The sequence below is a fragment of the Apus apus genome, chromosome 1, assembly GCF_020740795.1.
Source record: "Apus apus isolate bApuApu2 chromosome 1, bApuApu2.pri.cur, whole genome shotgun sequence".
NCBI lineage: Eukaryota > Metazoa > Chordata > Aves > Apodiformes > Apodidae > Apus > Apus apus.
Genome location: NC_067282.1, coordinates 16,605,140 through 16,632,712, shown reverse-complemented (window position 1 = coordinate 16,632,712; position 27,573 = coordinate 16,605,140). Strand labels below are relative to the sequence as shown.

Below are 27,573 nucleotides of genomic sequence, written 5' to 3'. Positions count from 1 at the left end.
TGATGATCTTTGTAGACAGAGTGTCTACAGGCAGTGAAAGCACTGGTTTGAGTCCCTACATTTCCCCTACACACATCTGCTTTCCATTAAAAAAATTATAGAAAAAAACAATTAATATGGTCATCTTTGAAAAATGTGATCAGTAATGGACAGCTCAGTGCAGTGCTAAGAACAAGTGCTAACAAAGCCATCACAGTAGGCATAATCACAGCAGTACTAACTGCATATTTTTTTAAAAATAATCCTTCTCTTCAGTTTTAAGCCTTATTTCCTGTCTTTTAGACAAGTGAAATGCTATCATTTGAAACAATTGAACACTTTACCAGCTGCCTTCAGAAAAGGTCAGAGAACATTTTTAAACTTTGAGGAAAAGATTGTCTGAAAGCTTTTTGGAAAGGTATTACATTGAATCAATCTAGGTAAATTGTTGCTAGCTGTTTAAAGTCACTGGAGCTCAATCAAAACTTCAAGACTAGTATCTTCATTTAGCCTTAAAAAGGGAGTTAAACTTCTTTGAAGCACCATTAGATTGAACATCCAGTTATGGCAATGAACTATTTAGATGTCAAAAGAAATTGTTACTGTGTTTTGAGAAGGATGTGTATTTTCAAAGGATGTTTCTTGAATAATAATCCTTTGAAAAGTTCTGTTTTGTTGTTTCTTCTAATACTTGGCAAACCAGCAACACAAACTACTTGCTCCTTGATAATTTTGGATATAAATTGCTAAGAAAGCATAGAATGAAGCATTTAGGCATTGCATGTGAAGTAATCTGCTTTAACTAAGGATGGAACATAAATCTCTTTTGTGCATAAAAACAAAAAGAATTTTCATACGAATGTTGAAGCAGAACTAGATGCTCAGTTTCTGGAGGCTGCTGCTTTTTTTTTTTTGTGAACCTGATGTATGGGGAACAGGAGGTGAGTCTGGGAATATCAATTTCTCTATCCTTAGAGAGACTCCTTATAAACTATGAGAAAACGTTTCTTAAAAAAAAATATCACAGTCTTCAAAGGTTTTTCTGTTTGTTTTTGTTAGTGACAGGTGACAAGTCTCCAGAAAAATACCATTTTAGAAACCTCCAAAATTATGTGTAGCAGTGTCAATGTTTGCCTGCAGTACACTTGATGCACACGTGCCAGTTCAAAGTTTAAGTGCCCTTTTAATAGTAGCTACATGCATTAATTGAGGAAGTATCTATGAGAAAAGTTGCAAGCCTTTCTGCCAGAGTATGTGTTGGGCAAACAAAGGTTGCCTTAGCCTCATGTACCAAGCTCACTGAAATGTAGACGTCCTGTTTGGGATCCGTAAAACAGTACTCATGGGCTTACTTCTTCTTTATAGAGGTACTCCCTTGGTAGAGGGTAAGTTTTAAATGATCCAACAGTAATCACTAATTCTCATTTTTTAAAAATTTCTCTTCAATTAGAGCCTGGTTATTGCCAATGCTGGTCTGGGTAATGGGATGAGTAGATGCCAACTGCTCAGGATACTAGAAGAATATGGGTTGGTGGAAACCCTCTTAATGCTACCGAATAAACCATATTCATTTGTCAAGTATGGGACAACAGAAGAAGCCAAGAAAGCCTTTGATGCCCTTAATGGAAAAGAAGTAACACTGGAAGACTTTGGACAAAACATTGTTCTATATATTAATTTTGTGGAAAAAGGTATAATTTTTTTTCTCTCCTATATATTTGTCTTCTTGCATACTGCTTCCCTTTGCTTTTACTTCCTAGGTTGTAAATATAGGTAAAAGCACACTGGTCTTTGTAAAGACACAGAGAATGAAAGCCAGAATCTAAGATTCAGGATGTAAAATAATCTTTGCTCCTTGCATTTTGAGGTAGGGTACTCTAATCTCCTTTACTTGGTGGCAAAATGAAAAAGGACTTTAAGTATTTTCCAGACCATTCAGTACTACATGTGAAGGTTTTATGATCAAGGAACTAAATTAGGACCCAGGAGATCTCTGGACAGTTAATTGGATTTCTTGTGTAACCTTGGTCTTGCAATCTTTATCTCAACTCCAAGAAGGAAAATAAGTATAATTTCTTCTGTCTTTTTGTTTTTTTTTAATTTGTTTTTTGTCTCCCTTCTCTCAAGGTTTTTTTTATGGCTGAATATAAGGTATTTAGGACAAGAACTATCACTCTTTCTTTCAGCTTTTGGAGTGTCTAGGAAAAAGAGAAAGGGGTCTGTACATTCTGCCAGCAAATAGCTTTGTTAAGCTATTAGGATCACAAACTGAATGCCCCCGCATCACTGACATTTTATGTTCACCTATACTCTTCCATATTGGACTACAGATTGCTTCTCTGGACAGAGAGCCATCTGTAGACATTTGCTAAATCACTTAAGTTCTAGAAAACTACAATTAAATGCAGGGAAAATCCTGAAGTTATCACAAGTGGGTTTGTGTTTGGCTAGTGTGGAGTCTTATTTGTATTATGCAGTGAAATTTAGAAAGTGCTTTGCATGATGCAAAATTTGGACCGTACCTTGTTTTGTCATGCCAAAAAGGGATCATTCATTCACCTTATAAGGCCCCAATGAGTGCTCCATTTTATCATTATAGTAAATATTTTTACCGCTGTACTGTATTCCCATACCTAGTAAATATCCCTATAGAGAACACATGGTTTTATTTTCTCTGAATAGTGACAATATTATCTTTTTCCATACACCCTAGTTTTCTGGCAGAATGCTGCTCCTGCAAGCTTGCCTCCAGGCCTAATGGTCATTGAAAAGATAATTTCTCCAGAGGAAGAGAAGAGGATGTTGGAATGTATTGACTGGATAGGAGATGAAGATACTGAAAACGGTGGGCAGAACCATAGAAATCCAAACTTCCCATGCTTTAATATGGTGTTTTTTTTTCCCTATAGTTTTGGTTTACAAGAAGTCTACATCTTGGTAAATGTAGTTTTGAAACATTTGTGTATTTGTTTTTAATTTAGAAGTGGGGTCTTATGTTGTAAGTGATAAGCCCTTAGTGGAAACTGGTCTGAATTGATATACTGGTATAGATTTACTTGAATAATGTTCCTGCATCCAGAAAAAAATAGAAGTCTTTTTAAATTGTCTTATGCACAAGACTCTTCTCTGGAGGGTACCCTTGTAATTTCATGTCCAGCTGAGGAGCTGTGTCTTCTCTTAAATCAAAAATAAGTCAGTGAGGACTTGTTCAGAACATTTTCATGCTTTCACTTGAGCTCTGTGGAGTTAAATCTCTTAATAAATGAATTGTTCTTGGAATTCAGTTCAAGGTTTCTGTGTAAGTTTTGTTCCTTGGGTCAACAAAAAGGATTATATTGACCTTGGCTAACAAGTAACTTTGCAATTGGTGAAAGTGCAGGATCCTCCTGTATCCATAGGAGATTAATCAAGTACCGGTTCAGAGATTGTGGTGAGATCAACGATGCATTAAACAAGGCTCAAGAAAATAGGTGCTCTCTATGTTTTGCATGTACAAAAACACCATCAGTTTGACTTAAAACTGTGGTGAATGTGATGGCTCATGCAAATACAAAAAGTTAAAAGGCAGAAGGGTATGCCATGAAGAACAAGAGTCATACACTTTGTTTCAACTATTACTTAAAAAATGTTTAGGTTTAACAGGTCAAATGGAATAGGGAAGCATAGCAAAATGCCTGTACTGTTTTATGTAGTCTAGTATTACTTTAAACTTGTGTGTTTTTACAGCTGAGAAGACTTTAAAGCATAGAAGAGTAAAACATTTTGGATATGAGTTTTGCTATGATAACAACAATGTTGATAAAGAAAAACCTTTACCTGGAGGTGAGAACTTCCCTATTAAATCATACTTGTTTTGCACTGGTGCTGGAACCATCAGCCTTTAATCCTCACAGAGATATGGATGTGCGATTCTAATTAAAGGGCAGGTGGGAGCCTGATAAAAGGAGAGCATTTGTTGTATCCTAACCACACACTGAACATTGCTTTTGAATGGGGTCCATTCCAAATTATTGTACTTGCTTGAAGCTCGATTTCCACTTACTTGCTGCCCTTCTTTGAGGTCCAGTCAAAGAAGGCTTTTGGGATTGTGATTGTAATTCTTTTTAAGCTTTTGTTTCATAAAACAATTATGTGTTGCAAATTACATATTCATTTGTTTGGAAGTTGTGATGCGTATTGCTGTATATATTTAACTTGACTAACTTGAAGCTTGCTGGATGCACACCAAAATAAAATTTCCTTTGGACTGAAAAGGTTTGAGTAACTCTTTATTTGGAGTTCAGAGCAAAGTGAATGAGTCATCTTATAGCCTTAACTTAAAAAATAGTAAAATAGGGGATTTAAGTTTCCTATAAAACTTGAAGGTGTTTAAGGTGATGCATGTATACTGAGATGGTTGTAGCTTCCAACAGAAGGATTCTGGTTACAGTGTGATTTTAACAGTGGACCTATAAAATAATGAAAACATTTATACTTGAGCTTTGAGATTTCTCATCTCACAGAATATTTATGTGTGAGGAAAGCATGAACACTTCAATGGGGAGAACAATTAAAAACCAAGAATTGATAGATTCCTGAAAGGAGTGTTACTGGCATGTTTGTGTTTCCTTTAACAGAATTTTTACAGTGAAGCCATTAGGTAAAATAGCAAAGCAAAGATTCAGTGAAGGACTGTAACTTTAATTCCTGTTTCAAAATCAGCTTAACTTCAGCAGATTTTTGTGGTGATATTTAATTCAGTAACAGATTTTAGGGTGTAATTTATTTAGAGGGCTCTCTGCATAACTTCTGATGCTCTGCATAATAATTTTGCTTCTTGACTGCAACTTTTTACTGAAGTTGGAGGAAAATTTGCCTCTGAATTTATATCCTTTTATTTATGTGCAGAAATAGTGCAGTTTGCAAGTGTGAGGAGGGGGCCTGACCCACTTCTGAGTGCAGAGGACTTTGAGGAATGGCTTTTCTAATTGTGAGGTGTTATTAATGTATTGGACTTGCAGATCAGGTCTCAGTTCTGATGTGTGTTAGAACAAATGCAGAGTGATCATTATTAAAGATGGACTTACGAATCTCTGAAGCTGTTTCTATATATTTTGTCCAGTTATTGTATGTATTGTAAAAAGAAAGGATAAAAATGTAAAAAGCTATTCTGTCTTGCTGACAGTTTCTTTTCTATAAATAGGTCTTCCTGAAATTTGTGGCCTGTTCTTGGAGAAGTGCTTGAAGCAGGGATACATCAAACATAAACCTGATCAACTGACTGTAAATCAGTATGAACCTGGACAAGGTAAATTTATTCGTCCTTCAAAAATGTTGAGCTCTTTACCTTACTCTGTCTTTTTCCTCTGGTAGGTAAGTAAGCACTACACAGCCACTTGCTTGTTCCCCCTCGTTGAGATAGGGGAGAGAATTGGAAGGGTAAAAGTGAGAAGACTCATTGGTTGAGATAGTTTATTAAGTTAAAAAAAAAGACAACAAATCAAAGAAAAAAAAACTCGTGAAGAATTGCTTTCTGCCCAGCCAGTCCCTGAGTAATGGCACCCATGGTAAACTTCACCCTTGATTTTATTGCTGAGCATGGCATGATATGGTATGGAATATCCCTTTGGTCAGCTGGGGTCACCTGTCCCAGCTCTGTCCCCTCCCAGCTTCTTGTGTACCACCAGCTGTCTCACTAGCAGGGAAGCATGAGAACCAGAAAGGATGTGGATGCTGTTTAAGCACTGTTCAGCAATAACTAAAACAGTCCTCTCTTATCAACACTGTTTTCATCATAAATTCAAAACATAGACCCATATAATCTACTATGAAGAAAATTAACTCTATCTCAGCCAAACCAGTATAGTTTCATTGAAAATCTAAAGAGAACATAATCTAAATGTGATACGGTGTAGGGACAGGTTGCAAGCACCAGCTTAGTGTTTTCTCTGTGACCAGCAGTGCTTTGCATCTTAGCTAAAGTCTTCATACTGGTTTCTGAACCTGGGAGTTTGTGTTTAGAAGTACATTTTTTGATACCACTGTTAAGAAAGTTGATGGCATTTCATAGTCTAAGACCATAGCATGAAAATTAAACATAAAAAGATGTAGGAATAAATAGTCATATTTGGTTTTGTAGTCAAGTACATCGTTTCACTCCAAACTCTTCTTGCTCCCTGTGTTAGATACACAGTCTCCACGAAACAGCTCTTGCTGTTAGTACCTACAGTATAATATTAGTATCTGTGATGAATGGACTCTTAAGTGTGTCACAAGCAGTGTTCCCTTGAATAAGGAATAAGAAATTACTCTTTCTGTTATCTTTCCCAAACTGAAGACATCTGGAGAGAAATGTGCTTCTAATCACACCCCTGGGGAACAAATAATGTGCTGTGCTTTCTGCTAAAGTAAATAATCAAGGCTGAGTATCTGGCTTCCCTTCTAGAGCAGATATCTCATTTGTCCTTAGGAAGAAAGGACAACAGCCTTCTCTTTCAGAATTAATGTCTGACAGCTAATTCAGTGTCTGCCAAACAGGGGTCTGGAAAACTGATCCTATTTGTTTATCTGTTTGACAGTCTGTTAAATTGATACAGTCATGTACTTCTGGCTGAAACATCAGAGGAGATTAGTTAGAATTGTAGATTTCTATCAAGAATAGACACATTTTTTTAAAAAACACAAAGCAGGATACCCTTTTCTAAGTCCAAATTGTTTGGATATGACTGAGCACAGAGTGCAGTCAGATTAATACCTCTAGTATCTGTGTTCCAAGCCAGATTGTCACTGGAAATTACACTTGACATTTTAAAAAGTGATTTCTGACTTCGGGTATCTTAAGCTGTAGGTCCATGCTTTAGACACATTAAATGAATTCCTTTTTGAGGGTGCTTTTTTCATTCAGGGTCCTAATAGTGTTTGAAGTTGTAGATTTATACTTCAGAGTTACCATCCACTTTTGAATGCTTAGGTAAGCACTCTGTGCTGCATCTGGGATTGTTTAGTTTACTTAGGAGTATGAGGGGAGATCTCATTGCTCTCTACAACTACCTGAAAGGAGGTTGTAGGTAGGTGGGAGTTGGCCTCTTCTCTCAAGTGAATAATTACAGGATGAGAGGAAATGGCCTGAAACTGCTCCAGGGGAGGTTTAGGCTGGATATTAGAAAGAATTTCTTTGCCAAAAGAGTTGTTGGACAGTGAAACAGGCTGCCCAAGGGAGTGGTGGAGTCATCATCCTTGGAAGTATTTAAAAGAAATGTAGATATAGTGCTTAGCAACATGATTTAAGCACTGAAAGGGTAGATTAGGTTATGGTAGGGGGAGTTAGGCTATGGTTGGACTTGATCTTCAAGTTCCCTTCCAATCAGGATGATTCGATGATATATAGAGTGTAAGCAGCAGGTAGGTAAGTCATTGTGGTCTTGATTGAATTGTCTGGGTGATGCTCAAGAGAGCAGTTGGTGTTCTTCTGTTGTACAGTGAATTGCACTGACATCAGTGCACATCTGAGGGCAGAGTTTCAGTGCCTTATACTGGGGCAAAGCAATGAGCAAACCACAGATATGCGTCCTTGCTATTTGGGTCTGACTGATTTTCTATCATTCAATGTTGGCCCCATAAAACACTTGTCTTGCTTTCACTGAAATGAATGGGGTTAAGAGTATTTACACCGGGAGGTAAAATATTGCATGTAATAAGGATACTTTATAGGGCTGACTGACGCTGTTAGGAAAAAAGTATTTTCAGCTCAGAACTTAATGTCCAAAATGAATGTGAGTAGAGCTTTTAATAAGCATATATAACTGCACTGGCTTTGATCCCGTAGGAGTTACTCTGTCTGTCTGGGCCTGCTGTGGTGTCAAAGGAAGGCGCAGTTGCAGTTCTCCCAAGCTGTCTGCTGGCCTTGCTCCACTCCTGGCTACAATTCCCCACCGTGCAGTGAGATCTTGCTGTGGCATACACACTGCTGCTTCAGCACTTCTGTGTTAACGTGTGGCGTGACCTGTGGGGAATGGCAGCTTCTTTCCAATTAGCAAATCTGAAAGAAAAACATACCAAAAAAAGCTGTCCCTTCAGTAATTATTAACTCTGTGTGGTTACTCGTACACACCTCAACAGATGCACTGTCCAGAGGTTAGCCTAGCAATAGTGTGTGCAGTTCGTTTGTTCCACCATACATCCCAGTTCTCTGTATGGACATCCATGGAAATAGAATTTGCTAACAGAGATACCACTCTAGTATTATTGTACTGACTTTTTTGTTTTTCTCTTATGCAGGAATTCCTCCTCATATTGATACACATTCCGCTTTTGAGGATGAAATAATTTCTCTCAGTTTAGGAGCTGAGGTAAACTTAATGTTTATATGTATTTTGAAGGTGATTTACTGGGAACTGTAATTTTGATATTGTTTAATACAAGTTAATTTGATTTTCCATGCTGTCTGAGTTTAGTATCAAGCATTAAGGTAACGTTATATACTAATTAAATAAGTAACTGCAATGAGATGTTGTCACTGTAAGATTTGCCAGTGATATCAGAGACACCTTGTTTTTAAATCTTGGCATCCAGTTCTCCGTTTAGCTTCCTTCATTTTGTGTTTACTTTAGAAAGCACATCACTCCTGTTAATGTTTCTACTTTGATTTTTTCCTGTGTCATCTCTGGTTTGCATAAACCTCCAGTTATTTTTGTATTCATTTATATACAGTAGACTAATGTAGATGTGTTACCTGTAGAAGGTCCAGTCAGAATGTAAACCCTACTGAGCTAGTTGTGGTGCAGGCAGAGGTAGAGTCCAATCTCATGAGCTTCCAACTTACAGATGATGTAGACAAAGAGCGGGAAGAGAAATGAAGGAACAGTGAACTAGCATGAAGTCATGTAACATATGAAGAGTGGGGCTGAAAACAGTCCATATCATCTAGTGTCAGTGCTCTAGTTAGTGTCTTGACTTTTGTTCTGTTTGGATTAATCTGCTGCATCTGTGCCCACCTGTGTTTTACATATTAAATGTTACTTTTTCTGCCTAAACTACTACTGCAGCAAGTCTTTGCAGGTTTTCCCATCTTCCTGTGTGTTTCTTGGGAGTGTATTCTGTGCATCTGCAAGGTCTGCTTCCATTGCTTCTTGGGCTTTTTGTGACAGAGTAGTTAAATATATTGCTGTGAATTCCCATGGTAGTGGATAACTAGGAGCTTAACAAGACAAAGAAGAGGTTATCACAGTGGATAATAAAGGTTTGACTTTCAACCTTTCCTGGGACTGTGGGTGAGTCTAAGGAAGGATAGCTTTTTTATTAACATGTGTGGCGAAGCCATGTCTGTTCTTGGTTGCTTAAAAAGGGGATGTCAGTGTTGCTAGTCCTCTCAGCCTGATCATGGATCTATTTGTCCACCACTCACAAAAGCATCCACTCAGGTAGGAACATCTGGGATTAGTGAGGGTAGTACACAGAGTGGCAGTAGAGTTCTTACTGCTTTTTTTGGGGGGATTTTTTAATCTAGGGGTTGCTTGCTCATGTGGATTCTGCGCTTTGGCTGCAGTGTTGTCCCTAACAGTGCCAACACCACCATGCTAGGTAGCACATAGGAACACCCATTTCTCCCATGTAGTTTCTCTAGAGGAAGGGCTCTAATTGATCTCCCATGCAGTTAATCAATCCTAAGTTTAATTTTTCTAATACAGGCTGAGAATTCAGAGCAGCACAGCAACAGTAGATGACCTCAACTTACAGCTGTTGATTGATTCTGTAAGTAAAAAAAGTTAATTTAGTTTACTTTATAAAAACTATTTTGGTGCTGTAATTTCACATTTTCTGCCTCAGTTGTCAGCCTCAGGCTTTTTTACCCTTTCCATTTCAATTTAAAGGCCAGCTCTGACACAGCTGCTCTGTTACTTCATTGATGAGGCACCATAGGCAGTGCATTTCTAGATGATTATATAACAGCTCACCTTTGTGATGGTCTCAGAGATGGCCAAAGGCAGTGTGATTTTAATTACCTGAGAAATACAAACCTTTCCAGGAAGTGGACTGCCCTGGAGCATCATGATGCTGTTAAAAATTGGAATGTGTACATGTAAATCGGAGAAACATCCAGACTTGGGCCATTTCTAGATGTTTCAAGCATAAGTATTGGACAAGGTCTGTTATATAGCTCCTAAATTTCAGTGCCTTTTCCTAATGGGCCATTAATGCAATTTTTGGCTGCAGAGGATCAAAGCATGCACAGTAAAGCAAGGCAGTGGCCCGTGAAACACTATGTTATTTACTGGCTCTTCTTTCTGGTACTTCTACAACCTTTTAAGTTATCTTTGTGGTTTTGTGCACTTAGCTCTTAATCTGATTTCTAAATGTAAATATCAATTGTAGTAATACACGAGTTAGCTATTGTAGGAATTAAGCCCCCTACTCTATTCCCATCATAGTTTATCACAATTTACGCACCCTGATAACGAATAATTGGAGTTGCACATACAGCAGCAAACATTGTTTTTTTTACCACCTCAATAAATTAGACTGCAATGTAGTGGAGAACGTACAAAAAAGCTGTATTCCTTACCCTTTCTTTACTCCCCTCAACAGTAAATGCACACATTTAAATAAAAAGTGCCATGAAGAAATAACCTTGCAGCACAGCTGGTCTGTATCTTATTTCAGAAGTTGGCTAACCAGCCACTTCAGAGGAAGAAAAGAAAGCACAATGTCTCATAATCTTATGCTAGGTCGTAGACAGAATTTTTCTTTCAATTGTGTATTTCCTTTCCCTCCAGGATCTCCTTCCAGGAGTTAGGCAAATTCTAGTAACTAAAATCAATGCTTTGGTTTATGAAAAAGTTTAGATTGGAGGCAACCTCTTGTGGTCGTCCAGTCCAAGGCCCCTGCTCAAGCGGGTTCAGCTAATGCAGGTTGTCTAAGTAAGTGCCCAGTTGTATTTTGAATATCTCTGCAGATGGAGATTCCAGAACCTCTCTGAGCAACTTATTCCAGTGTTTGACATCTGTCACAGTAAACAACCCAGTTTTCTTGTGTTTAGATGGAATCACATGGGTTTTAAATTATGCACATTGTGTTTTGTCCTGTTGGTAAACACTACTAGGAAGAGTCTTTCTCTCTCTTCCTCATTCCCTTCCATTGAGTATTTCTACACATTGATAAGAACAATCTTATCTGAGCCTGAGCAATCTTTTCCCCGAGCTGAAAAGTTCCAGCTCTCTCAATATCTCATTTAAAGATACTCCTTAATTATCTACATGGCCCTGTGCTGGACTTGCTCCAGTAGGTCTGTTTTGTTATTGTAGTGGAAAGCCCTGTCCAGTCCCAGTTCTGGACATAGTACTCTAGATACATCCTCACCAGTGTTGTATAGAGAGGAAGGATTACCTACCTTGACATGCTGGTGGTACCCTTTCCAGTGTAACCTGGGAGGCTGTTGGCCCTTTTTTAATGCAAGAGTGCCTCAGTGGCTCATGTCCCAACTTCTTGTCTATCAGGATCCCAAGGTCCTTTCTGGCAAAGCTGCTTTCCAGCTGATCAGCCCCCAGTGTATAGTGAGTGATGCATGGGGTTACTCCTGATGAGATGCAGGACTTTGCACTTCCATTTTTTTGAACTTCATGAGGTTCCTGTTGACACCAGTCCTCCAACCTGTCCAGGTCCCTGTGCACAGCAGCTCAGCCGTCTGGTGTATCAGCCACTGCTCTTGGTTCTGTATTTTCTGTAAACTTGCTGAGGGTGCACTTGCCCTATGGTCCAGATTGTTAATGAAGATGTTAAGCAGTGTTAGCTCCAGTATTGACCTCTCAGGTATACCACTAGTGTGACGTATCTAACTGCACTTTGTGAGACTGACTTCTTCAGTGATACCTTGCAGTCTAAACCACACTTCTGAGAATCAGTCTCTTCCTCAGTGGCGAATGAGTTTCTCTTGTAATAAAGCACTTTCTACTATTCTGTTAGAGGAATTATTGTAAGTCTAATTTGTTTATGCAAACTTGATTTATAATGAAAAAGGAATAGTTATTGGCATGTGGCATATATGTTAATGTAAAATTTGAATAATCTTGAGAAGAAGAAAAATGGCGTGGTTCTTCACAACACTACATTTTTCTTGCATCAGAGAACCTACAACAATCCAAGTTCCTATGCTTGTGTGAAATGAGGTGGAATATAGGTGTGAGACTTTGTTTCCTGTCTCAGTAACATGGAACAGCTTTGTGAAGAGGCACAGAGAAATCAAATGGCTCAATTTTGTTCTACTTGGTTCAATATATTATGTTTTGGGGAGTATACAAGACAGATTGAACTTGATTTGAAACAGAAAAATCTCACTATTACTTTGTACTTCTGCGTAGCTTTTAAAAAACACTAAATAGTTTCAGGACAAAACAGTGAGATGTGATGGGACTTTTCTCTAATGCTCCAGGAAAAGTGAGGGTCTCTGACTAATCAGTTCTCTGTTTTTGACCCACTTCTTTGGCATCTCCTGGTAAATTACAGAATAAAGTGAGACTTCCAGAATGTCCTCTGGGCTTCTAATGGCATTTTATAAATCACCACATTACCCTTCCTTTATAGGACTTGACACACTGAAATATCAATGAATATTGCCTTCATTATTGTGTTACTGAGTACAACTTCCTTTAATTCAGAAGTTGTCATAGTAAGAGAAGAGGCCAGGAGATAAAATTAGTTCAGGGTGATTTCTGTTAAGGTTAATGGCAAACAATATGTCCTGTGTCCATGAATTTGAACGAAGTATTGCAAAACAGGGAACAGTACTTTCTATTGAGAATTTTTTGTATTTCTTGAGTTAGGTGTTATTTTCAGTACTTCCACTGGGTGTCTCTGAAGATACATAATTTTGCAGTGTTTTGTCTTATGTGCCTCCCAGGTTTGCAGCTGTATCAAAAAAATTCTAGTTAAAGCCTGTGTCAGATTTCCTTCTGCAGGCTTGTAGCAGGAACTTGATCAATATCGGGATTTCTGTTTTCCCACTTTTCCTCATTTGCTATTTTACATGCTGTCCTGTGAGCCTTGATTAATTAGAATTTTAGAAATACGGAGGTAGCATTTTTATAATGAGCTACATAGTGCTATGAGAGTATCCAACCCATGAAAGAATTTTCCCTTCCTGGCTGCAGATTTTGCCCCAGTGAACAGCTAGTGACATGCTATGGTTCCTCGTCAGCTCTGCCCTGTTCTGTCCAAGATTGCTGTGGGGACATCCACTGTGCCATGCCTGAGGGTGAAGAACTGTCCTAGTTTTCTTGAAAAGTGTGTTGTGTTGGCACCATGCTATTATTATGTTTTTCTGTCCCATTTTCCTCATATCCAGCAGTGATTGTGGAAGCCCCAGGCTTGTAATTCCCTTATTAGCTTCTGATTTTACTCCTTGAGTGCCTTTCTCTGCTTCATATCCCTATGCCTTGGCCTGGCAAAAGGCTGGTATGAACACAGAACTGCTGTGATGCTCTATCTGGGCCCTTGATCTAATGTCTGTAAAAGAGAAGTGTCAGGGTTTTGAGTCATGTTCATGTCTCAAGGTTAAGCAGTGGGGCTGTGTGTGGATCATCTTTGACCTCTGCCTAACTTCTGTTCATCTGAAGGCATATTCATCATGTCTTAGCCTGCAGTTATTAAGTGCCTTGATCTATAAAGAAAAGCTATGAATCTCTTAAGCCTTGAAACCAAAGTAATGCTCCAAAGAAAAACTCCCAACAGGTCTTTTGAAATATGTATGACCGATGGTTGTCCTAGAACTGATAGAATGAGGTACCCTGCTATTACTCATCTCTCAGGCTGATAATTGAACATTTTTTCCTGCACTCTTGGTTGATCTATTTCTGGTTTGTCTTGGTTAACAAACAGAAGTCTGTAGCTGCTGTAGCAGCACCTGTTTCTGTAATAGCTGCTTGGGAGGTTTTATCAGAAGCTTTTAGAAAGTCTAGATTGTACCCAGCCTTTGATAGTTAGCATCTGTTTCATGTCTTGTATGATTTCTAGCAAGGTAGGGAGGCATTTGATAAATGTGGTGGTAACTTGTATTAACTTTGTGGTCCTGCTCTTATTTTGTTTATCTTGGTTAGCTGTTGATTCAATTTAACTTACTGTTTACATTGCTTTATTTTTCTTCTGAGGGAAGGCAGAAAGCATCTTATCTATTTAAGAAATTATGCTGGTTGTGACTATACTAAAATTTTTCCACTGTCCGTGCTAGGAGCATGACTGTAGGAGGTGGAATAGTAATAGTAGCAATCAATATTTAATACTAGTTTGGATTGATAGAACCAATCTCTTGACCCAAATGGAAAAAGTTAATTTTAATGACTACAACATAAGGCAGTGTTTAAATGTTTGTACATGTGAGTCTGGTGGGATTCCTGAATCTTTATACTGTGCTTTTGAAATTAGTAAGACAGGTGTTTTGAGCTGTACCCTTCTTACAGTCGTGGATTTTGTTAGTTCTTGAAAGTGGAAACCCAAAGGGACTGTACTTATAATTGTATACCAGTAGTATTTAATTTTTGAAAACTACTGAAGAGCTACTCCATGTGGAGGGTGTCCTGGGTACCACGAGTTAAATGTATTGGACTTCATAAGTCTGTCTCTCCTATTTGCATTTACTCTATATAAATATGTCCTGTGTGTTTCTTTTCATGTCATATCATAATGTACTGAGCTTGGATCAAATACAAGAACAAACCTTCTATTGATGTTATTGAATATTGAATTGTACCCCCTGAGATAAGCAACAAGGCCTGCAGCCCTTCATTGTAGTATTTATAAGAGTCATGTCTTTTTTGGGGAAAGTGAATATTCAGTAAACATATGGTTCTGAGTTTTTATTTCTGTGTTGGATGTCTCTTCCCTATTTGCATACAGGATTCTGTTTACATGTATCAATATGTCTTACTTCTCTGAGGTCTTATATTTCCTGCCAGTGGGCCAACACTGGGCAAATAGCTCTGCAAAGCTTTGTCTCCTGTCTCACTTTTGTTGGATTCATCCCAGCCTTCCTTCCACTCCACGGAAGAGGGAAACTTGTCATCTACTGTGTCTTTCCATAAAGCTGTTCCCCACTGTGCAAGGCCTAATAGTCCCTAAATTGCCTAGAACTGGCAATTCCTTCAGCAGTGAGGAAGGGAGAGCAGCCTGTAGTTTGCTTGTTGTGGGATCTCCAATCTGCAGAATATGCTGTGACTTGCTGTGGTATTTCTCCTGGGTCTGCAAGAGTAGGACATAGACTTACTCTATTCTACATAGCAGTTTTGTGATATCTTGCATGTGGTCCATTATTTTGGCTACTGAGAGAGAAGGCAGAGCTGCAGCTCCTCCTGGTTTGTACCACTTTGCTTTCTTCCCAGTCAGTTGGTTGTTCTTTTTAGCATCCTATATTTTTTTTTGAGTCATTGGTGGTGAGAAAGGGATGTGGGAAGCATGTTCTCATTGTCTCCTGAATTCCTCTGGGCAGTTGCACCAACAGTGCATCTGAGGTGAGTGTGGAAAGAGAGACAAAAGAAATTGCAATTAGGAGGAATTAAAAAATTCACTCAATATTGCATGGAAAAATATGTAGGGTTCCTCTGAAAAATGTCATACAGTTTGTTAGTTTTCTCACAATCACACCAAAATGCTACTGTGAGTGAAACACTTTCTAAAGCATTTGAAATCAGCAGTAGGGCTTATGATTTTATGACTGTGGTCATAGCTGCTAAATAATCAAGGAAAACTTCTTAACCAACTTGATTCTGTTTTAACAGAACCTGATGTCTCTAGGCTATTTGCTGTTTCTGTAGTGTGCTTATTTGGTATGCTGAAGCAGCATCATTTCATTTCCAATTCTCCGATGTCTGGCTGTTAGAGCTTTACTGTGACACACAAATACAGATACTGAATTTTTCAGTGGAAAAAAATATAGTCTCAGAAAAGTGTCTTGCTATTGCTAGAGATTTCTAATTGGTTTTCATGTGGTAAGAAATCTGTAAATAGAAAAAATATTGAAAAAAAATTTTTGTGCCCAATGTTGCTCTTTCCAAATTAAAAGCTTTTTTTTTTTCTCTTGTTCCCCTTCACTCTCTCGATGTACCCTTTGCTATGACATACTAACTACTCTTCAGTGGTGGTGGGATGAATTAGCTGTTTAAATATGAAGTTGCTATTTATTCCTGTGAAAAATGTAATAATTGTAATAGCAGAAAACCAGCAGAGCATTTAGATTTACATTTCAATTAATGTTTTTACAGCTGAAATGGTTTTTGAGTCAGGTTTTGGATTTTTGGTCTTGAAATAAGGTTCAGTATTTTTATAGAAACCTCTGTATTGTTTAGTAGTTACTGATTATTTTTAAAAATAATTTTTAATTGCAGTGATAGGTTCCTCAGTGGAAGTTGTTGCTATTCCCCCATGTTATTTTTAGAAGATCAGTACCTGATGCATGAAATGGAATCCTGGTGTCTGCCACAAATTACCAGCAAACAAACTGAACTCGGGGGCATTAAAAAGTCATTATCTTTAGCTGTTGCATTTCAGCCACACTTCAGTTCTGGAATTCAATAAAGAAATCTAATTTCATTTGCCAGTGATGTCATCTCTATTGTTATAAGAGCCTATTTTAAGACTGTGGCAAATTTTGTGTAGAAATGACAAGCAGTCAGCCAATGATAGTAATCACAAGTAGTCTATAAGCAAAGAAAGAAGCTTAACTTGTTAAGCTCCTGCTGTAGTGTGTATTGTCTCTCTTGGCTTTCAACTGGACTTTATAACACCAGTAAGTGTAGCAAGTGGGGTTTTTGAAGTCTGTGAGCATTTATACTATCTTTACAAATCTGACCATACTGCAATCTTCTGTTTCCATTTCTCTTTTCATCTGTGTTGAGTGTTTTGGAGGGGGGTTCTACACAAGGGCTTTTGTTTCAGTAGAGTTGACTCTGGAAATTTTCATTGAGGAACTGGCAATTTAGAGCAGTTAAAAGTGTTCTGGAGCCAGAGCTGTCAAACCTGTGATGCTGATACACTTTACAGAAAGGTTCTGAATCAAGGCAGGGAGAGGTGTGTGCTTTTATCAGAGAAGAAATATGTGGGCAGCCTCTTGGTGCACTGCAGGGGCAGTGCAGGGGAAGCTCTGTTTGTTGGGGCAGCAGAGGACTTGTTGGAAGGAACCAAGATTGATGATGTACCTGAAAGCAGGGAAAACTGGACACTTTGTAGTTCCTTGTGAGATGTCCTTGTTCCTCATCTTACTCTGTTACTTCAGTGCGTGTTCATGCAAGCCATTGTAAATTCAGGGCCAGATGCTGAGGACTGCATTATGTGAGGACACTCATTGAGCTACTGAAGCAGATGGAGGGAATAAGAAGAAAGAGATAACGTTACTTGTGATGAAAATCAGCAGCATTGGAATACTGCCTATCTGAACATCGAAATGTGGTTTTCCTTTTTTATTGTTTCATCTGCTTTAAATTAATATATGTATTTCAGATGTGTGGTACTTCTGTGGGGTAAAAACATAGCAATTGTGTGAATCGATAGAACAGTTTCCTTCAAATGATTTTAAAGAAGTCCTTCTGTGTCGTGCTGTGTTCTGAATTATACTTAATGGCATCAAGAAGATGGCTTTCATTATTTATTATTTATTTATATATTTAGGTTTATATGTTTGTCTGCTTAAGGAATTACTTTTCTTTGTGTCTTCAAGCCATTTCTGTAAATTCATACCTAGGTCTTTGTTCCTCGGTGAATTTCCCATTTACAGTGAAGATACAGAGGATTAAGAAACAGGATATAAAGTAGTTACTATAGCAGTAGATTAAAAACCGTGTCTTGTCAACTCTTGTGAGGTATGATGCAAGAAGTAGTTCAGGAAGGCACAGTCTGCATGTCTTGAATTCTGGCAATTGTCTGTGATTGTAATGGTCTCTGGGTCAGTTAGATGGAGTTGTGTGAGAAGAGCTGGTTGACCTTTGTTTCAAGATCAGGCTGAGTAAACTCATCATCTCATCCCTTTGAATTACAGATTTTCGGCACTGGACTATTTCCATACGACTTTTTCAGTATGTAGGGGGCAAGATTAGTAATGATAGTACGGGAAGAGGTTTTAATTAAGGCAGGACTATTAAAGAGTTGAGGCATCTGCTGAATCCATACTTGGGTGCCTTATTTAGTAACTTCTTGTCAGTTGTACTTAGTCCAGGATTAAGACACTTGCTTTTTAGCATTTACAAGTAGGTGTGTACATCTGCACTGTATATCTGAGCTCCTTTGTAATCAAGGGGGTTGAGCCAGTCCAGCCTAGGGGGTGATTCAGCCCACACTGAACTAGACATTTACTGTCTGGTTTCACACATTTCAATTCCCTAATAGGATACCTAAATCTATGCCCAAATGTAGATAAATTAACCTTGAACTGAATGAGTGTTCCTACCCTACAAATTATAGTTAGCCTGCATTCCTGTACTACAGCACTGCAAGCAGAAAATTGTGACCTGCAGAAGAGAGTAAGGTCTGATGAACAATCCTGATGTTTGTGGAGAGTGTTTTCCACTATGCAGGATAATGAATATGCAGTAATGAACATGCAGTCAGTTTTACACATGCCTTGAAATACACTGAACCTATAAGGGGTTCAGTGGGGCTATTATAGCAAAGCAGTGGCACACTAGTACATGGTGTAAGTGTACCACCCTGAATGTAAGTAATTCAGGTCCTCTTTCCTGGAAATGACTCTCATTACTGTTGGTGTTTCTTATTCCACGCTTGCTAGTGTTACTTGGACAAGGCCTGTGTGGCCCTTAGACTAGTTCTGTTGAAGAAAAACTGCAATTAAATGTTATAAGGGTCCATGACAGGATGATAAATTTACAGGTAGGGTGGCGTGGGAATAAAATTATGGGTGAAGAGAGTCCTGCTACATGTATTTGAAACATTGGTAACATGGGAATAAGTGATAATAGTGTATTTTCACAGATATTTGTAAATTATCAGTGATTTAAAAAGGTGATATGCTCTGTTTGAACCCTGAAGTGTTTCCTTTTCTACCAAATATTGAAAATCTCTTGAGAACTTGCAAATTTTTGATGTTTGAAGGAACTACAGATGTGCCCAAGAACCACTTAGACATATGTGCACACCAGAATCCTGTAAAAATTATCATAGAATGGTTTGGGTTGGAAGGGATCTTAAAATGAATGCTTGCATTAAAATTGTACTAATTACTTAAAGAACAGCTGCATCTGTGTTGTAAGAACCTGTACAATGGTTTCTAGACGTTTGGTACAGCATTAAATGTGTAAAGAAGGATTATTTGCTTTCAGAACATAGAGTAATAGGTTAAGTGCAAGTATGAGATGTATATGCTTTCTTGTGATGTCCCTTGAGCAGATGAAAAACAGAGGAGAACTCTAAGATCAGGATGTTTGAGTCCTGTTGTGCTCACCCATTGAACTAGACTCTATTAGAGAGCCAGTGGTACAAAATCTTGGACATTTCCTTTGGAAAGGAAAATTAATGATGCCCATCTACACTAATGTGACAGCCGTCTACAAGAAGGGCTGGAAGGAGGATCCAGGGAATTACAGGTGTGTCAGCCTGACCTCTGTACCAAGCCTCTGACCTCTGTTGACGTGGCCAACAGGAGTAGGGAAGAGTTTATGTTTCTGTACTTGGCATTGGTGGGACTGCACCTTGAGTACTGTGTTCATTTCTGGGCTTCTCACTACAGGAAAGACACTGAGTTGCTGGAGTGAGTCCAGAGGAGACCTACCAAGCTGGTGAAGGGTCTAGAGAACAAGTCATACGAGGAACAGCTGAGGGAACTGGGAATGTTTAGTCTGAAGAAAAGGAGGCTGAGGGGAGACCTCATTACCCTCTACAAATACCTGAAAGGAGGTTGTAAGGAGGTTGATTTTGGCCTCTTAAGAGGATGAGGATAGGACCAGAGGAAATGGTCTGAAGTTGCAGTAGAGGAGGTTTAGATTGGATATTAGGAAGAATTTCTATAGTGAAGGAGTGGTCAGGCACTAGAATAGCCTGCCCAGGGAGGTGTTTGAGTCACCACCCTTGGAGGTATTCAAGAAAAGTGTAGATGGGGCACTTCAGGGCATGCTCTAGTGGCTGAGGTCATAGTTTTTTTGTTGTTTGGTTGGGGGTTTTTTTGGGGGGAGGGGTGGCATGCATGTTTTGTTTTTGTTGTTGGGGTTTTTTTTGTTGGTGTTTTCTGGTGAAGTGTGTGGTTGTTTGTGTTGTTTGGGTTCCTTTTTTTTTGTGTTGATGGTGGTTGGACTCCATGATCTCAGAGGTCCTTTCCAACCATGACAATTCTGTGATTCCAAGTGATTGCTTACATTTGGGGCACATCATGCCCTGCTGTATGTGAATGAAATCCCCTGAATCATAATAGAATTATGGAATTATTTGTGTTTGACTGGAAAGATCATCCCCTGCATGTGCAGGGAAACTTCCTGCTAGACCAGGTTGCTCAAAGCCCCATCCAGTCTGGCCTTGAACACTTCCAGGGAGGGGGGATTCACAGCCTCCCTGGCCAACCTGTTCCAGTGTCTCAACACTCTCACACTAAAGAATTTCCTCCTAATGTCTAACCTAAATTTCCCCTCTTTCAGTTTGAAGCCATTACCCCTTGTTGTCTCACTACAAGACCTTGTAAAAAGTCCCTCCACAGATTTCCTGTAGGCCTTTCAGGTACTGCAAGGCTGCTATGAGGTCTCCCTGGAGCCTTCTCTTCTCCAGGCTGAACAACCCCAACAATCTCTCAGCCTGTCTTCATAGGAGAGGTGCTTCAGCCCTCTCATTATCTTTGTGGCCTTCCTCTGCACCCACTCCGTCAGCTCCAGATCCTTCCTGCGATGGGGGCAACCTCTCTTGACCTGCTGGCTATGCTTCTTTTGATGAAGCCCAGGACACAGTTGGCTTTCTGGGCTGCAGGTGCACATTGCTGGCTCATATTGAGCTTCTTATCAACCATCACCCTCAAGTCCTTTTCTTCAGGGCTGTTCTAAATCCATTCTCTGTCTGTGTCTTTGTGCTTGGGATTGCCCTGACCCCTGTGCAGGTCCTTGCACTTGGCCTTGTTGAACTTCATGCACTTTACACTGGCACACCTCTCTAGCTTGTCAAGGTGCTTCTGGATGGCCTACCTTCCCTCCAGCATCTCAACCACACTACACAGGTTTGTGTTGTCAGTGTAGTAGCACTTACAGATGTGAGGGAAGACATAAAACTGAAATAATGAAAAATACTGCAGAGAAGCCTAAGCCAGTAAAAGAAATTAGATGAAGACTAACAACATTAGCCTCTTGCTTTCTCTGTTCTGAAATAGCTTAAGCTAAGAGCTGGGGAGCCAATGTATTAAAGGATTAAAATGTAATTTTAGTGAAAATGAAGAAATGAGATGTTGTTAAGAACTTGCTTGAGTCTTTGCCTCTGGATTCACAAACAGACATCAAGGTCATATGCTGGGGTTAGCATTTTCCAGAAAGGAAAAATTTTTATCTGTGGTGACATAGAGAGGGAACCAGGGGTAATGCAACTATTGCCTTTTACTGTAAGGACTGAAAGTCTTCTATGTAAGAGTCTAATATTCAACATGGGGTTTTAACACAAGTAATGAGCTGGGAAGCTGGAAAGGCCACAGGTAATGTCCTCACATAGAGAAGAAACTTGATACTGTGAGAGTAAGTAGGAAATAGCATTTTGATGGATAGTCTTCTTTTGGTCTAGCTGTTCAATCAGCAAGATTAAAAAGTAAGGCTGAATTTCCAAAGAGGCTTTTGAAACAAAGAAGGGTCAGCTTGAGAGAATGTAGCAGTGAAGTGTAAAATTTGTGGCAGCAGGGACAGACCTTGGAGTGGGAACAACCTCAGTCAAAAGTTGTGATGCTGGCAGTAGCACCACCAGCATCTTAACCTCTGCTGAGTCTGGGCAAAGCAGCCACCCCTTTGGACACCACGAGGAGCCAGCATCCAGCCAGTGGGGTGACAACACGGGGTGCCGCAGTGGAAACACATACCTGGGGCACCTGTTTGTAGCCTGGGTGGCCTTTGTCACCGGTGTGTGCATGGGGAGCACCCACATCTCACAGGGGTGTGTGAAAGTAGGGAAGCCCCCATTGCCAGCAGAGGGGTGAGTCTGGTGACCACATGGCCTCTGGGGAGGAGATGTGCACACAGTGGTATTAGAGTTTTGGGGGATTAGTTATGAAGGATATTTTGAAATTTGTAGATGTTTATTAACACTTTGTAGGCATCTAGTGCTGTGGTTTGTCTGTTATTTTAGTGATGCTTTTGTTCATTGTATAGCTCACTGGTTGCTTGTTCATTAAATGTTAATAAATCAGTAAACTGCTTTGATTTAAGCCACAGGAGTTGAGCATTTTTTCCTGTTACAGTCATATTTGAAGATGGAGCCAAATATTCCTGAGACATATGAAAGTACAGTTTTAGGCTTAGTTAATAGAACAGAATCATAGAATGGTTTGTGTTGGAACAGTCCTGAAAAATCATCTGGTTCCAACCCTCTGCATGGGCAGGAACACCTCCTGCTAGATCAGGTGGCTCAAGGCCCCATCCAACCTGGTCTTGAAAACCTCCAGGGAGGGGGCAATGTGGTATCTGTCCTCAAAAGGCAGGGTGGGTGAGACTACACTGTATTTGGTCCCCTTCAGCTGATGCACTTCCCCCCACTCCCCTTTTCCTGTCACTTATGCTGTCTCCTAAGAAAAAAATGCTTTCCTGTTTTGTGATATAAAACTCCAGGATGGGGTGAGTTGCAACAGTTCTACTAATGGTGCCTTGAACTGTAAATAGTAATCATACTTCTGGGTGTACTTCCAAGCACTGTGGACTTGAGGCGGTGTGGGTCACTTGGTCTCAGGCCTGGAGATTGTCTCACATCATTTTTTGTTTAGAAAGGTAGGTGTACCCAAGGTGTTTGAATATCAGCACTGCAGTTTTTTTCAGTGTCAGTGGTCAGTAAGGAGGCACAGTAGAAGAGTTCATGGCTCATCTCAGCTCTCCTGCTTGGTATTGTACTGGTTCAAACACTTGCTTGTGTTTGGTGAGTCTAAAAAGATGCACCCCTGGGTACAAAAAGAAGGATGTATATTCTGTCTAGATGTGGCAAGGCCTGCGGAGGACTAGAAGCTCCTCCATCCAACAGGAGTTAGCTTGGAAATTGCAGTATTCTTCCTCTGCACTACCTGAATCTTGTAAACAGAGTAAAGACAAGAGATTTTGTATCATGGAGTCAGTGGCATACATAATATCTAGAAGAGATACTGGTATGCTGTTCAGTGGATACACTCTCTTCCTCGGGGTTATCAAGAAAATTATAACAAGGTGAGTCCTCAGAGAGAAAAGAATGAGGTACTGTCCGTATATTTAAACATTTTTTAAACATTCATATCCTAGACCTCAATTAAGAGGAAGAAACATACAGGTACTTACAATGTCAGAAAATTCAGGAAGATAGTAATGCATTGCATGGAGGGAAAATGGAATACAATTTTTGAAGAAAGAAAACCTACTAAGTATATCAGGCATCTGACTAGCATCACCATAGTAGATAAACAGGCTTAGCAAGTGGTGTAAATCTGGTACAGGGGAGGCCTGTGCATGTATTGAGAGATTTGGAGGTAGACAGTACTGAAATACTTAATCATAATGATTGTCAGTGTTTCACTCATCATCTGAAGTATGGCTAGAGGCCATGATATAGGATGTAAAAATCAGCATGGGTTACATAAAATAAGTTTCCTATGCCATAGGTTATTTGGAGAAGCTAATCTCAGTCTCTTTCTCCTTAAAATTCAGCATTTTTTTTAAATTCCAAATTTAGAGTTTAGCATGGTTTTTGCAGTGAAAGGCATTGTGTATTACTGATTGATTGTCTCAGTCCTGTGTATGCCAGCTGGCTCTTGTCTCTACATAGAATCCCATTGTGTTGTTCAAGCTTCATGTGTGGGCTTTAAACCTCTCAACTGTCTTTGATGTAGACATTCTTTTTGATCTGTTCTACATGTGGGAAACTGCTAGGTAGGCTGATAATGTGTCTTTGCTCTCTGAAAATTCAGTAAATAATGTCAGAGACTTGAGAAGTATTCCACATTGTTTGGTATTCCAATTGTTCCGATTTCTTTGTTTTAGCTTTAGAGTATGTTTTGTCTAAGGTAGTCTATTAGCATAAAATACAAATTGAAACAGAGACAAAACTTAGAAAAACAATGTTGTCGTTCCACACTATAGCTGTGAAATCCTTATTGATGTTGTCCTTATTGCCTCATTGCAATTCAGTTTTCTCTTTGGATCATCAACTATTTGATAGACCAGTCATTCACCTCCATTCTCCTGCTCTTTCATGAAGTGCAGAGCTAAAAAATAAATATACTTTTTCCCCTTTAAGCTGGATATTCTTTTCTAGGTTTTGCATTTTGCTGTATTTTATGCCACAGGAACAATGTTTGTGACGTGGATGCCACTTTGCTTTGATATTTATCCATCCTTGAAAGCTGTTTACTGCTTCATGTGCTCTCTCGGCATGAGCACTCACTCTTAAATAACCTGGCATCGTTACAAGGTGTTTAAATCCACAAGTAGGTATTATTAGCTGTTTGTTTCCTTCAAGTTTTTTGCTGTCTATATAGAAACAATTTTTTTCCATAGTACAAAGAAACAAGGTAAAAGTTGTTGAAGATCAAAGCATCCAGTATTTTTATTTTTGAATGTAATCCCTGGATGATACACCATGGGGTAGCTGGACATTTGATCTTTATTGACTATGTCACCTAAGAGAAAAAAGAAAATAGGTAAAAACGAAAATAATAATTGGAAATAGCTCCTGTGGAATAAAGCTGTCATGAAGGAGATTGATTCAGCAGTGGGAGAGTTGCTTTATTGATTGTGAGACCTTAGTAAATTAAAAAGAGGACTGAATGCGTTAATCTTTTGTGCGTGTGTGTGTGCCAGTGACAATTTTGAATGTTCTGCCAGGATAAAGGCACATATAGGAGTATGGGAATGTTATCGACTTCAGTCAGTAATAGGCTTTTCAGAGATAAGAACAAAGTTACCATCTCACCCGTTGAATCCAACCACTTCACTCCCCACTTCTTTTAACGCTTTTCCTTACTTGCTGGTCCTGATTAGTCATCCTCTGGTTTCTTTGGCTTGCTAGATAGCTGTGTCTTTTTAGAGGCTTGCACCAAACCATGCTTTATAGGACAAGCCTCCCCGTCAGACCTGTGAAGCCATTGTGTTTTCTCCTTCTTCACCCTATGCTTCTTTGAGGATACCTAGAAGAAATTGCTAAGTGCAAGGAAAGGAGTATATTAGCAAGTAGCTGCCATTCATCTGTTTGTGTAGCTATTGAAGTGTTTCATAATCGTTAATCAGAGCTTATACATAGGCTTTATTCCTGTTACCCCATATCTCTCTTCCCCATTCAGCTCCACTGCTTGTCACCCTCATCATTTCTTGCCTTAAATTTAGATAGCTTAACGGGAGAAGCTGTGTCACTCTGTGTGGGTGGTACTACAGCATAAATAATTCTTTTCCTAAAAATGTAAATGCCATTTTAGTTTGCTTCAGCGTGCCCAACATTAAATAATAAATGTTGTAAGTGGTAATTTGTAGTGTTTAAAAGTCTTGCTTATTCCGTCTCTGTCTTGCTGTTTTTTTTGTGCTGAATGACTGATCATTGCACCAGTGTTTCCTCTTTGTTAAAAGTATCTGTATGCAGAAGCAGAACTGCTTAATTTGTTTCAATCTGGCATACCATAGTAAGTCTGCTTTTAAATTGCGTACTTAGTATGTTACAAATCAGGTGGCAGCACTTTTGTAGTGCTAATTCTCCAGCATAGCAGGAAGTGCTGACTTGAATAGTTTTTGACCCCTTTCCTTTTTAGGTAAGCCTTCTGTAATTTGTTTGGCTTGCTTAAATGACCTGCTCCTTATTTTCCACAGCAAGACTTTCTCATTTGGGAAATGTAAAAGGTTAACATTCCTATCCCAAGCAGAAGCAAAATGTAGCACTGCCATCTGGGCTGTGAAATTGGAATAAAGCTGAAAGTGTTACCTCAATATATTGCCATGGCTAGAAGCCAGGTGGCAAATAATGAAAGGATGGTCTGGTAGTTGACTTGTTAGTCAGGATCTTGGGAGACTGTGTGCTTGTTGTGTAAAATTTAAAAATATATATTTAGTATTTTCATGATATACACGTATATTTGTGATTGCCTTGGATTTTTGAATACAGTGCTGAAAGGGAGAGATTTTAAGGACAGAAACCCAAGAGGCTTCTCCATCCCTAGGAAATGTTGTGGCATTATTCTGATTAACACATTGAAGAGGCAAAACTGGGACTTGAAAATGCTTGGCATATATATATGAAACTCTGTAAGTCATGTTCATTCATGGTGGCTGGTTGTTTCCTTTTAGATTGTGATGGATTTCAAACACCCTGATGGCCATACAGTAGCAATTATGCTGCCCCGATGCAGTTTGTTGGTGATGACTGGAGAGTCCAGATACCTGTGGACACATGGGTATGTGTGAGAGTCGTGGCATTGCTCATGATAGAAGAATATGTTGTTTGTTTGCTTTGTGAATGACATTCTATATTTAAAATTGCTCTGAAAGACATCAAGTCACATTTTAATTATTACACAAATTCACTCTGCTCAGATGCTGCTCAGGTTAAACTGAAGAAATTAGGGATTTTAGGAAGCTAATTGCCAGTCCCTGAGCTGCAGTTTCCTGCTGCTGTTACAAGTGAGGTTTCACTTGGAAATCACTCTCACATCTGCAGTGTGAAGGTCCTCATTGACTCTGAGCTGGCAAAGAATTGATTGTAGTGCAATTATCTTCACCATTTCCCTTCTCTTTTCAGCCCACAGCTTTTCCCATTGAATCATATGTGCCAAAGTCTTTAGAGAAGGGCTGGTTTAAGAAAGTGACTTCCTCTGCACAGAGGACCTGAGAGTGACAAAGGGAGCTCTTCCCAGCTGCTTTAGAGACACTTTCCTGATAAAGCTGCATTATACAGTGTAGTGAAAAATATTCTGGCTTGGAGGACAGCACAGCACAGTAATTATTTTGACTGTAATCTTTGGCCCTGACCTGACAAGTGACTCAGTTTCACAGAATCACAGAATCATTATGGTTGGAAAGGATCTCTGAGATTATGGAGTCCAATCATCAACACAAAACTAAAAAAGCCAACAAACAAAAACACACCCAACCAAAAAGCACCCACAAAAAGCCCCACAACCTTGGCCACTAGAGCATGCCCTGAAGTGCCACATCTACACATTTCTTGAATACCTCCAACAACTACCTCCCTGGGCAGGGTCTTGGAGTGCCTGACCACTCTTTCAGTATAGAAATTCTTCCTAATATCCAATCTAAACCTCCCCTACTGCAACTTCAGACCATTTCCTCTGGTCCTATTGTTATTTACTTGGGAGAAGAGGCCAACACCCACCTCCCTACAACCTCCTTTCAGGTAGCTGTATAGGGCAATGAGGTCTCCCCTCAGCCTCTGCTTCACAAAACTAAACATCCCCAATTGCTTCAGCTGCTCCTCATATGACTTGTTCTCTAGACCCGT

General features: G+C 39.3%; 1 protein-coding gene across 2 annotated transcripts in view; it reads left to right on the top strand.

Moving 5' to 3' along the window:
- The window catches only part of ALKBH8 (alkB homolog 8, tRNA methyltransferase), a 48,871-nt gene that overhangs the window by 5,924 nt on the left and 15,374 nt on the right, over window positions 1–27,573 (top strand). For both annotated transcript variants that reach the window (XM_051608925.1, XM_051608916.1), the window contains exons 3-8: window positions 1,430–1,670; window positions 2,693–2,824; window positions 3,706–3,801; window positions 5,162–5,266; window positions 8,236–8,306; window positions 26,403–26,509. In XM_051608925.1, the coding sequence (XP_051464885.1) occupies window positions 1,430–1,670; window positions 2,693–2,824; window positions 3,706–3,801; window positions 5,162–5,266; window positions 8,236–8,306; window positions 26,403–26,509 (752 nt within the window). The remainder of the gene's footprint in view (window positions 1–1,429; window positions 1,671–2,692; window positions 2,825–3,705; window positions 3,802–5,161; window positions 5,267–8,235; window positions 8,307–26,402; window positions 26,510–27,573) is intronic.